Source organism: Seriola aureovittata, chromosome 13, assembly GCF_021018895.1.
Source record: "Seriola aureovittata isolate HTS-2021-v1 ecotype China chromosome 13, ASM2101889v1, whole genome shotgun sequence".
In the NCBI taxonomy this organism is placed as follows: Eukaryota; Metazoa; Chordata; class Actinopteri; order Carangiformes; family Carangidae; genus Seriola; species Seriola aureovittata.
In genome coordinates this window covers 23,162,172-23,174,372 of record NC_079376.1, presented here as the reverse complement: position 1 = coordinate 23,174,372, position 12,201 = coordinate 23,162,172, and the positions used below count along the sequence as shown (strand labels likewise).

General features: G+C 42.7%; 1 protein-coding gene across 1 annotated transcript in view; it reads right to left on the bottom strand.

Annotated features, from left to right (window-relative positions):
- Positions 1-12,201, bottom strand: part of trappc12 (trafficking protein particle complex subunit 12) — a 39,370-nt gene that overhangs the window by 2,044 nt on the left and 25,125 nt on the right. The window contains exons 5-11 of the mRNA XM_056393367.1: positions 11,169-11,307; positions 7,677-7,789; positions 7,327-7,399; positions 5,900-5,973; positions 3,260-3,358; positions 1,747-1,850; positions 566-653 (exon numbers count right to left, since the gene is read on the bottom strand). Coding sequence (XP_056249342.1) covers positions 566-653; positions 1,747-1,850; positions 3,260-3,358; positions 5,900-5,973; positions 7,327-7,399; positions 7,677-7,789; positions 11,169-11,307 — 690 coding nt within the window. The remainder of the gene's footprint in view (positions 1-565; positions 654-1,746; positions 1,851-3,259; positions 3,359-5,899; positions 5,974-7,326; positions 7,400-7,676; positions 7,790-11,168; positions 11,308-12,201) is intronic.

The following is a 12,201-nucleotide window of genomic DNA, read 5'->3' as shown; positions in this document are numbered from 1 at the left end:
TCCGTGACCGACTGCGGACCTCCCCGACCAAGCCTCCTGTTCGGCTGTCGGAGAACATGATATGCAAGTTTAACGCCACATATCTTGAACTACACATCATTGTCCTCTTTTATTTATTTTTTTAATCAAAGTATTTCCAGACATCACTTTTCTTGGTCACGGCTGCCATGGTGCACGTAACGCCAACTGAGGCGTCAGCAACTCGAGTACTCATACCCATCCAAGTTCAGATGAACTGTCTTTTCAAGGCTTGTTATGATGCGACCTACTTTTCCCTTAAAAAGATCAACTTTACAGTTCAAATGTGGAAACAAAAAGCAGCGTTCTGTGACTTTAAACGGATAAACACCAGCAATATATAATTACAGAGGCTTCAGAAAGTATTCAGACTTCTTCCCTGCTGGCACATTTTATTATGTTGTAGATTTAATATTAAATGGATGCATTTCTTTACCCACCAATCTACACTAAATAATCCATAATGACAAAGTGAAAACATATTGTTGGCTGTACTGCAACAGCGGCCGCTGCAGTATTACATTGCAGTGCATGGGGTTGTACTTACAACAGGGTTTTTTGGGTCAATTTTCAAGACTTCAGTGAAGGATGCATGTGCTTCAGCATAGTTGTTCTGACTGAGGTAGACAAAGGCCCTGGAAAAAAAAAAGACACGCACACACACAGACACACACACACACACACACATTTCATCCAAGGTGTTGTGTTACTGGGTTTCTTTAGGGATTCAGATTCTTCAAAAACAACAAGATTCTCTGTTCTTGTTTTGGTGTGGTGTGTTAGTGCTTGTGAGTCCCTCTCTGTCAAACTGTTGGCCCTTCCCGTAACATTTTGGTTTTAATATTCTGGTGATTGGCCCATTACACACACGTCATATTGTTCTCTTTTTTTTTTTTCGTTCTTTTTAACTAAAACAATTTAAAACAGTATAAATAAAAACAATACCTAAAAGCGAATCATAACGTGACTGCCGTTGAAAAGTTAGCATTAGCGTGGCATCAGTGTCAATCTCATACTCCACATCTCCTTAGGCCAGAGCTACAGAGGTGTGACCTCCTGTGTTAAAACACACGCAGGGTGGAAGCAACAACTTGCAAAAAGCCCTGAAGGAAGTACCGAATCTGTGGAGTGAAAATGATCCTGAACAGCATGAAGTCCACACGGACACGCACGCACAGTAGAGAGGCGCTAAATGCACGACTAAGGCCCTGATCAGACCTGGTATTAACATCCATCTCAGGCGATCTGATCACAGGTGGTCAGCTCTAAGTTCAGGTGTGAACGCAGCCAAGACGCAATGAGGACACATTTGAGATCAGATCACTCAGACCACATTCAGAGGAGGTCTGGACCACATGGGTCCACATTCTTTTAGCAGTGTGAATGTCAATGTGTCCTGGACCACACTGAAGGAGCAGCTACTCTACTGACGTCCTCTGACAGGCGGATTATTCCCAACACAGTTTATTATGAACTGAAAATACTTTACTGTTTTCAAATGGATAAAATATGGAACAGTGAGCAGTGGCTGAAAACAACAACTCATCCACGTTTATCTGCATACGGAGCAGGGAAGTGAGATCCAATCACAAGTGGTCACATGTAGAGACGCATGCGGAGACACGTTTTAAATCCAGGTGTGAACTGACGCACTGAGAGCTGACCGCTTGTGATCGGATCACTGAAGACTCATGTTAATACCACGCCTGAACAGGGCGGCAGACATACCTGTTCATCAGCATGCATGTGGTGTGACTGGACTGGCTCCCTTTCATCTGGCAGGCTTCCTCCACATCCTGGAAGTACCTCTCTGCTGTTTTAACGTCTCCGATCTAGCCAAGAACAAAACAGCAGTAACACATTAACCACTCACCCGTGTGTGTATGTGAGAGTGAGTGTGTATTGTAAAATGAGACAAGAACGAATAAAGAACTGACTCAAGACATATAGGACGATTACAAGAGAGAATGATCACAACAAAATATACACTGCATTCACTAAGTATTCAGACCCCTTCTCTTTTTTAACATTCTGTTTTGTTGCAGCCTCGTGCTGAAATTATTTAAATCAATTGCCCCCCTCATTAATCTACACTCAATCCTCCATAATGACAAAAACTGAATTATAGAGATTTTTGCAAATTTATTAAAAAGGAAAAACTGAAATTTCACACTGACATAATTCAGACACTTCACTCAGAACTCAGTTGAAGAACCTTCGGCAGTGATCGCAGCCTCCGGTCCTCTCGGTGCGACGTGACAAGTTTGCACATCTGGATTTGGGGATTTTCAGCTGTTCTTCTCTGCAGATCCTCTAAAGCTCTGTGAGGCTGGATGAGGACACATGTTCAGGTCTGTCCAGAGATGTTAGATTTGGGTTCAGGTCAGGAGTCTGGGACATTCACAGAGTTGTCTCTAAGCCACTCCTGCGTTGTGCTTCAGGAAGGTGAACCTTCAGCCCAGTCTGAGGTCCTGAACTCTGGACCAGGTTTTCATTAAGGACATCTCTGTACTTTGTTCCATTCAGTTTTCCCTCAGCCCTGACCAGTCTCCCTGTTCCTGTTGTACAGGTGATGAACAGTGTCCCGCTTCCTCCAGACATGAAGCTTAAAACTGAGGCCAACCAGTTCAATCTTGGCTTCATCACCAGAAATTCTTGTTTCTCACAGTCTGAGAGTCCTGTAGGTGTTTTCATGCGTCTTTCACTGAGGAGAGGCTTTCAACTGGTCACTCTGTAAAAAGGCTCAGATCGGTGCTGCAGTGATGGTTGTCTCTCATCTCTACACAGGATCTCTGAGTCTCAGCCCGAGTGATCATCAGGTTCCCAGTCACCTCTCTTATAATGGACCTTCTCCCGACGGTTCAGTTTTGACGGGCGGTCAGTTCCCGGGTAGAGTCCTGCTTGTCTGCCTGGAACCAGCTCAACACACTCCTGTGAGCTCTGCAGACAGTTCCTTCACCTGCTCCTATCGGCACCATCAGCAACTGGTGTTTGTCAAGTTTGGAGTAAATAACCCACACTAAACCTAATTTTCATTTCTACATTTCTTAGTATGTACAGCTTAAACAAACAAAGGTGTATTTTTAAATTAGCTGCTTCTAGTCTTTATGGTAAACTCGACTCTGCTGTGTCTGTATCCAGGGAACTGGTGCCGTATTATCTGCACATGGTGGGTGTGTGTGTGTGTGTGTGTGTGTGTGTGTGTGTGTGTGTGTGTGTGTGGGGGGGAGAATATGCAAACCTGCAAGAAGATGCGTCCTATACCACTGAGCAGCTGCACTCTCTGCTGAGGTTCATACTGGATGATGGAGTGATAGGTCTCCACGGCCAGAACATAGTCCTGAGGAGAGAGAGAGAGAGGGAGAGGGAGAGAGAGAGAGGGAGAGAAAAAGAGAGAGGGAGAGAGAAAGAAGGAGAGAAAGAGAGAGAGAGAGAGAGAGGGAAAAAAGAGAGACAGGGACAGAGAGAGAGAGAGAGAGAGAGAGACAGAGAGAGAGAGGGAAAAAAAGAGAGACAGGGACAGAGAGAGAGAGAGAGAGAGAAAGAGAGAGAGAGGGACAGAGAGAGAGAGAGAGAGACAGAGAGAGAGAGAGAGAGAGAGGGCATTAATCAAACATATGGAGTATTAGCGGGGCGATGTGACCCTTCTCCCACCTCCACACCGCACTGCTACACATTGCTCACATGGTGACTGGACTGCTGAGCCCGGTGACAGAGAGAGGTCAGGAGGTCTGTGTGTGTGTGTGTGTGTGTGTGTGTGTGTGTGTGTGTGTGTATGTGTAGATAAAGTGTGTACTGGGATGGGGCAATGTGCGCATGTACGTGTATTATAGTGCAATATTTTATCATTATTTATTATTATTATTTTGAATATATCTTTTCATAGTAAATAAAGTGAGTGAGTGTATCCTACACCCAAATATTGTATTATTACTCCTCTGTGCCACAGAGCTCCATTGTTGTTCAATAATGATTAAAAACACATCAGTGAGCCACACTGGGTGACATGTTGCTTCACTATCATGAACGCACACATGCTAATTTATTCAGACTCAGTCCTGCACACACCATCTTGCTGCTGTAAAAATTCACTAGAGAACCAAATGAATGAATCCACAGCTCCTTCTGCTTGAGTAACGCTTGTTAAAAACTGGTGTCCAGCTGTTTGAGCAAATTGTTTAAACTCCTGTTTTTAACATTTCCATGTTCAGTAAGAACCAAATGTTCATGTAATTTACAGGCAATAAGAAAGTACTGAATAAAAGTAGTGCTATCCTTTAACTACACCTCGTGTACAGTCTGTATTGCTGTTGAACATTTTCCAATGCATACTGTAGAACACCATGTCTACCTAGTATAGTGATTTCTTAACACTGTTTAAGTCTACAGTGTTTCCTCACACTACAACCCCCAAGCAAGTTTTTTTATTTCATACCACACAGTTATGAATAGAAACAATGGCTGCCTACACTTGTCTTAACTTCTTTTGTAATCACCTACTGAAAGGAAAAAAAAGAGGTAATTCATTTTGACATTGTTTTCTTCATTAACACGTGGTTACAGGGGTTCAACCATAAATACCTTAAAATATCAAGCATTTTATTCTCATAAAGTACCTATGTATTTATTATCTTTCTTTAATGTGGGAAGACTCTGATCCTTCAAAAATATCTGAATAATACATTTTGTTCTGAATACTGCAAAAGAAGAAGAAGAAAAAAAAAACAATGGCTGCCTGAAAAGTATCAGACATATTGTAGTGGCTATTTGTCGCTCAAATAAATTAAAGTCCAACATCAAAATCAAATGGCCACTGATGCATCATGGGGGATTTGGTTTATGCAGGCAAAAAAAAATACATCGTCCAAACAAAGCCAATTCTTTTTTCCTTTTGATTTATTTATCCAAACAAGCAGCAAACCAATTAACAAATGGATCATGTTTCCTGCTGCCTCTCCTGCTCTGGTAAAAAAAACCATAGGCCCACCCAGGTGCATGCTGGTCCTAAACCAGTCTACCTACCGAAATAACCTCATGTGCCCATAGCATTATACAAAATAAACAAAATATTAGTCAACCCTAACTAACTATGTTACATAAGCAAATAATCTAAAGAGACTAATGACAAAAGAGAATATTATCAAAAAAGTAAAACTAATTAACTAAAGTGATTAAACTCAAAACAGATAAATGATAGAAAACCCAACAAACAAACTAGTAAATGGCTCCTACACGTATATGTCTACATTCAAACATGGTTTGTTAAACTGTCAACAGTTATATCAAGTATTTTGATCTGTGGAAAATGTGAAACAACAGTCCCTGTCATGGTCCTTAAAAGGTGAGAGTTCTGAATCTTGAAACTGAAATTGAGGCAAAGTAATTGAAAAATATTGTAACTGACCAGTAGATGGCACTGTGGTTCTCTGTAGAGTCTGCTCCAAATCCACACTCCATCCTCCCTCCCTCTCTCTCTCTCCCTCCCTCTCTCTCTCTCTCTCTCCCTCTCTGTCTTGTTCTCTCTCTCACTGACCACGAATCCAATTAGTGGTCAGTCTAGGGGGATTTCACTGTGAATCCTCCACCAGCCTGGCATCAAAGATCTCTGAGACTCTCTCTCTCTCTCACACACACACACGCAGAAACACTCCCTCACAAAAGACACACGCACATCCAGACAGACTCAGACACGCATACAGGGACACATTCACTGTGGCACACACAAACGTGAGCAAACACACACGCACGCACGCACGCACGCACGCACGCACACACACACACACGCACACACACACACACACACACACACACACACACACACACACACACACACACACACACACACACACACACACACACACACACACACACACACACCTACCTTCATCAGCAGCAGACAGTTGGCCATGGAGTACATGACCCGGCTGAGGCGAGACTGCCACAGTTTAAGAGATGCTAAAAAACAGGGAGAGAAGAAGAAGACAGACAGAGACAGGTGGTTTATTTCTCTGAGGGTGACTTCCTATTTTCACTTTTTCGGGTGTCCCCTGTAACGTCACCCTATCCCCCCCCCCCTCTCCTCCACCCATCCCTCTCATTACACCTCCCCTCTCCCCACACCAGGGTTTATTTTAAGGCAAGGTGGTGAGGAAGACACTGCGGCACACTCCGCTTTCCTCTTTTCCTTAGACAGTGCACCGTGTGGAAGAGCTTGTGTGCAGTCCTATTAGTATTCATCACTGCACTCGTGTGTGTGTGCGTGTGTGTGTGTGTGTGTGTGTGTGTGCGTGTGTGTGTGTGTTGGGGAGGAGAGCTAATCACTCAGTAGGGGTCTGATGTGTGAAGGCAAGGCCCTGCGCTATTGACTTGACTGTCGACTGTCTGCGTGGGCAGGGAGAGGAGAGACAGAGGGCACAGCTATTACTCTGCTTTTAGAAAGAGGAGAAACGGGCAGAGCCGGCACACCCTCACTCTCACACACACACACACACACACACACACACACACACACACACACACACACACACACACACATTTGTACATGCGTCACCCTGCCAATTTTCCAAATTATAAGCAAGCATCTTACATTTAGCTCAACTTCACCGAGTGGCTTGTTGTTGTTCATTGCTGTGAATTAGCTGCTTAAACAGCTACTAGTCGCTTAAAAAAAAATGACACACCTTTGGAAAAGTTGCTAAATTAGTGGTTAAAGGACTCACAAACATGAGGACTGAGAAACCTGCATTAAGATGTACTGCTAAGAGAAGAGAAGACAGGAGAAGAGAAAAGAAGAGAAGAGAAGAGATGAATAGAATGAAGAATAGATGAAGTCTATTTACATCAGCTTATGTTGAGGTGCGTCTACCTAGACCTGGTGAATTTTAGATGAAGGTGCCTATTTCCCCAGCACACTTGTGCAGATGTGAGTGGATTGGATAGGATCGATCTGTATTGATCTGCTTGGTGTGAAGGGCTTGAGAGACCGTTTGATATTCAGCGCGAGTACCGAAGCAGTGAGGTGCTAAACACTTTCAGAGCACCGCAATGGTGTCTTTGTGTGGTTGAGAATGTGTGTATGTGTGGCCAAGGTATGCTGCAGTCCTGCACCAGGTGTACCTCTGCCTCAGTGCTTGTGTGTGTGTGTGTGTGTGTGTGTGTGTGTGTATGTGTGTTAGCCACTAGGGCCCATGACCTCACTCTCTTCCTACAGTGTGTTGCAGTCTGGGATTGGGGCCAGGTCTGTAGCTAAATGTCTGTGTGTGTGTGTGTGTGTGTGTGTGTGTGTGTGTGTGTGTGTGTGCTTCTTACCTTGCCTGTTCTCCCGTGTTAGGGTGATCATGCTGCCATCCTCAGCCAAGCCTTTCTCCAAGTTCTCCAGAATCTGTTAACCAGAAAGGGGGGAGGGTTCAAACTTCAGAGGGGGAAGTTGCTCCACCGCCATCGCTGAAGGCTTTTTTTATGTGTGTGTATTAGAATCTGCATATTCAATAACTCTAAAATCCAACCATTTGGCTGTTTATACAGGTGGGCTTGAAGATTAGTATGGCTAATGTGCTTTTTCTGTGGGTGTGTGGTTTTATTGTGTGAATGCTACAGAGTATGCATATCTTTATGTTCATCCAGAGGCTGTGTTCGTGTATGTGTGTACGCGTACTAACAGTGAGGCAGACGGTTTTGAGATTGTGCAGGCGGTCCACAGCTTCCTGGGGCTTGGCCAGGTACTGGGGAAGCTCGGCATGCAGCAGCCGCATGGAGAACGGCACCATGGAGCCTGGACAGCAGGGAGGGAGGGAGGGGGGGAGGACAAGAAGAAAACAGGAGATGGAAGGAAAAAATAAGTGAGGGAAAGGGGAAAATAAGAAACAGGGTGGGATGAGGACATAGCAGGAGGAAGAGAGAGAGAGAGAGAAAAAAAAAGAGAGGGAAGGCAGAGAGAGAGGGAGAGAGACAGAAAGACACAGAGCACGGGATGAGAATATAAACCCATCCACCCACACACAGACTGCACACAGCCCCGGAGGCAGGAACCTACAGATGGCATTGAGCTACGTATGGTTGCTTATTAAACCCTCTCATCTCTCTCTCTGGGTGTGCTGCACAGCTCCATCACTCATCTCTCTGCCTCATCCCTCTATCTCTCTCTGCCTCTACATCATTCACACTGTCTCTCTCTCGCACAACACACACACATAGGCACACACAGGCACACATATCCCTGAGGAAGAGCCTATATTCAGGTGAGTCCCCAGGCTTTGATCAGGGTCTCTTTGATACTGTCATCAGATCTGAAACTCAGCTAGCTAGTCCATCTGTGGCTGCTGCTTCTGCCAGTCTATGTATCTCTATTTCTATCTCTCTTGTCTATCGGTCTTATCCCCCCCCCCCCCGCAACCTCTTTATTCAGTCTCTCCTGGGTATCAGCAAGTTTCATTAGGTTAACATTAAGACATTTTATACCTTTAAAGTATCTGTTAGAATTAAATGTTATAACTGAGAAGGAAAACAACCCGTGAAAACCACAGCCTCGCACAGACATTAAAAAAATACATTTAAAGGTACCCTGTGGAGTTTTTGACAAGGAGTGGAGCTATAAAGCATTGTTGTGATGAGTGGGTGGCCACTCTGTTTATATCTTGTGCTCTTTTTTGCACATGTGTTATCAGACCCACCTGCACTTTCAGGACTTGGTCAGAACAGCATTTTTTTTTTTTTCTTGTGAAATGTTAAAGTAAAAGTTCATTTGAACGCCACTGCCCATTATCAGCGGATTTTCTAACTTCATTTCTAACGTCACTGACCAACAGCACACCATCAAAACTTCAGAGTTTGAGGAAGAAGTCTGGTGTGACCTAAATAGAGGAAGCTGTCATATCAGCTGTGCAGCTCTACCCAGTTTTAAATAATCCTCTTCTGCTGGAGTATAAACTGCTCTGGAAAACTTTGAAGGCAGTTCTGATACAAGAGTTGATGGAACAAATATGTTTGTGTTAACTTACTGTTGACAAGTTAGCAAGTTAACTGGTATCAAGCTAGCGGGCTATTGTGCCTGGCCAGTGAGAGCATGTTCCAAGCAGCTAGCATGTTGCCAGTTTGCCTGTAGTTTGTTTACTATCCCAGCGAACAGTCACGATCAGGGCCATAGCTACTGAGAGTTTCTGGGTAATAAATCTGTGGTGGGTTATTCTGGGAAAATAAAGAAGAAAAAGAGGAAAAAAGTATAAAAAGTCCAAATTGAAGGTGTTAAGTTTTCTCCCTACCGGACAGTGTAGTCAAGGTTTTGAAACTTAACTACTAACAAAATGAAAATAAATAAAAAAAGAAATAATACAATCTTAGAAAATTGTTTTTGTCGAGTTCGGTTGGTGGCCAATCACATATTTTCTGAGGGGTTCTGCTCGGGGAATTTGAACATCACCAAGCTTCCAGTCCAACTAACTTTACAGAAGAGATATCAGAGATGCGAGATACAGAGATGTGAAGATGTGCAGAAAAATTTGCTGTGTCACCTCCTGGTCCAACCAGGCACTCGAGCTATTCCATTCGATAACAGTTGGTCGCAGACGGGTGCCTAAAACGTTGCAATGTGCCAACAAAGGGCGGGGGAGGAAGAGGACTGCTAGCTTGCAAAGGTAAATGTAGGTGAACCAATAAAAACAGTCTTTGCAAATGATTCACAGAAACGGAAATGCTTTCTGCACATTTGTTAAGACATGAAAGATTCAGAAAAAGTAATTTTGGATGAGAGACACTGAATATAACCAGAACTGGGTTTGTTTACAAGAAAACTGCACAGGGTACCTTTAATATGGTATCTAAGACCTTTAGATTCAATCTGAGACATTTAAATACTCTCAGGACTTTCAGCACTACCTGTTTGCCTTGGCATAGTAATGAATTCCCTCTGTCTTGTCTGCATGTCCAAATTTTGACTCTGATTTTTGAAGCAGAGGCCAATATTCTTTCAACCAAAAAAAAAAAAGAAAAACCCTTCTAAAAGAAGGAAGCTTTGAGTATGTTTTATTTAACCTGTGAGAAAACTGATGCATCTCTCTCTTAATTTATTGATATGTCTAAACTAAAAGTAAAGCATTAATATATACAGTAGTTTTGGAAAAGGACATGAATGAATGCTCCTTGAGCATGAATGAACACTACTTAATATTTCTGTGTCCTAATTGGACTCAACTTTTCATTTGGCAGATAAATTAATAACCCTCAAACAAAGATTCTTTCTCGAGCGCTCAGTCGATCTTAATTCTTGAGAGAGTGATACATGGGCAGCTGTCTCTGAAGGCGGTCAAGTGTTGGGCCGGAGAAATGTTGGGCCGAGAGAAATGTTCGACTTCTGATGCCAGGCTACACAACTCGTGCCAGTTTGTCTGCGAGCACCTAGCAGGGTACAAAGCATTTAAAATTGAGCAATGGAAAGTCAATTGGAGCTCTCTTTAGAGGGCTGTGCAGTGTAGCTTAAAGTGTGTTTTGTTTTTTTTTTTGTTTTTTTGCACAAGTGTGTGCGTGCATGTGTGTATGCAGCTCTGTCTCTGCTACTGCCTTCACTGTAGTAGCCCAAGGGGCGAAGCAGATCCAAAGTAATGGGAATACATTAGAGAGCAATTCATGCAGTGTAAAAAGAGGAAAAACAAAACCAAAGAACTGCTGGAGACAAGTGGAGTTGTTGGAGCTTCTTGACGATACAGTCTTATATCAAGCTCCTGGCAGAAACTTTCCTTTGAATATTTAATAGGACAGTGGTGGTATGCTTGTGTATCCTAAAAAATGTGGGTAAAATGCAAAATCCTTTTGGAGAGCAGGCTAATAACACATTCAAAATTCACAGATAAGAGTTTCGGAGCAGCTTTTCAGCACTATTATGAATAGTACTATTCAACCTTCAGTTGGGGCTCCATGGGAATTTATAGAGCAGCTTTTCGACAAGTGCAATATGAAAAGAGATGTGAAACAATGCAGGATTTACAGCGCACGACTTTCTATATCAAAGATTCTGTGATCAATACCAAAAGTGCTCCTCCCACATAAAGGTCAATAATAATGAGCCAAAAGGACAGAATGGTATGGTTTTATACAAGCAGAGTGTGTGTGTGTGTGTGTGTGTGTGTGTGTGTGTGTGTGTTTGTGTGTGTTTTGTATACCTCTCCTCCCAGGGTAAACAGTGGGATAGTACTCATAGTAGAGGTCTGGATGATCCAGATTGCCAAAGGGTTCAAACTCCAGCTCAGCGTTTTGGAAGAGGTTCAGCTTGGTGAGAAGAGCCAGTCGCACAAACCAGAGCTGGAACACACACAAACACATCTGCCTCTGTTTGTACAATGTAGAAAACATTAATCATATTTGTTGACTGCACAAACAATACATAAATATAGCTTCAGGTTTAACCCTGGGTTTTCAGGATTACAATGGTGGTTCACCATCACCATGGTAACTTATGCTCAACTCCTAACCTGCTCTGGAGGAGGTTAACATCAGAAGGATCAGATCATATTAGCATATTTTTTGTCATGAGATAAATTTTCATTATTCATTTTTTTAATATCATATAAATTAAATTGTTTTTTATTTTATTATTCTCACTACGATTATATTCATATTACATCATTAATGTCCATTATACTTTCCCTTTCACCCTCTCACAAAAAAACAGATACATATCAGATACATACAACTACGTCACATACAAACCGTGAACACACACATGCACGCACACATACCATACACATCATGTTCTTTTCATTTTTTAAATCTCAATAAGTGTTTATTGTTTTTGTTGTCATTTACATGTCTGTCCATTATATGTACCCGTTCTGTCACACTTGTTTTTGTTGTGCAAAGTCACAAATTAAAAAAAAGAAAAGAAAAAAGGATAAGATCAAACTACTGACCAATCAGTTGCATTACATCATCTGACAGTTAATGTAAAGTAGTGTACATGCCATTAAGGCAGCAGTGTTAGAGATGCCTGTTGTTAAGGGTGATGGGACGTTGGCAACAGTTCTCCTTTGCGCCAGGATACTTGCCAGTTGCCGGAGAATCTGACGGTCTTGAAAAAGACTTTGGTAAAAGGTTTTGGTAAGGACGTGCCATAGAGTTGCTGGTTCTTTGCAGAGCAGACATGAAGGATCTTCTCCACTCTACTAGTTTTAATTTCTTGGGAGAGGGAAGCACATC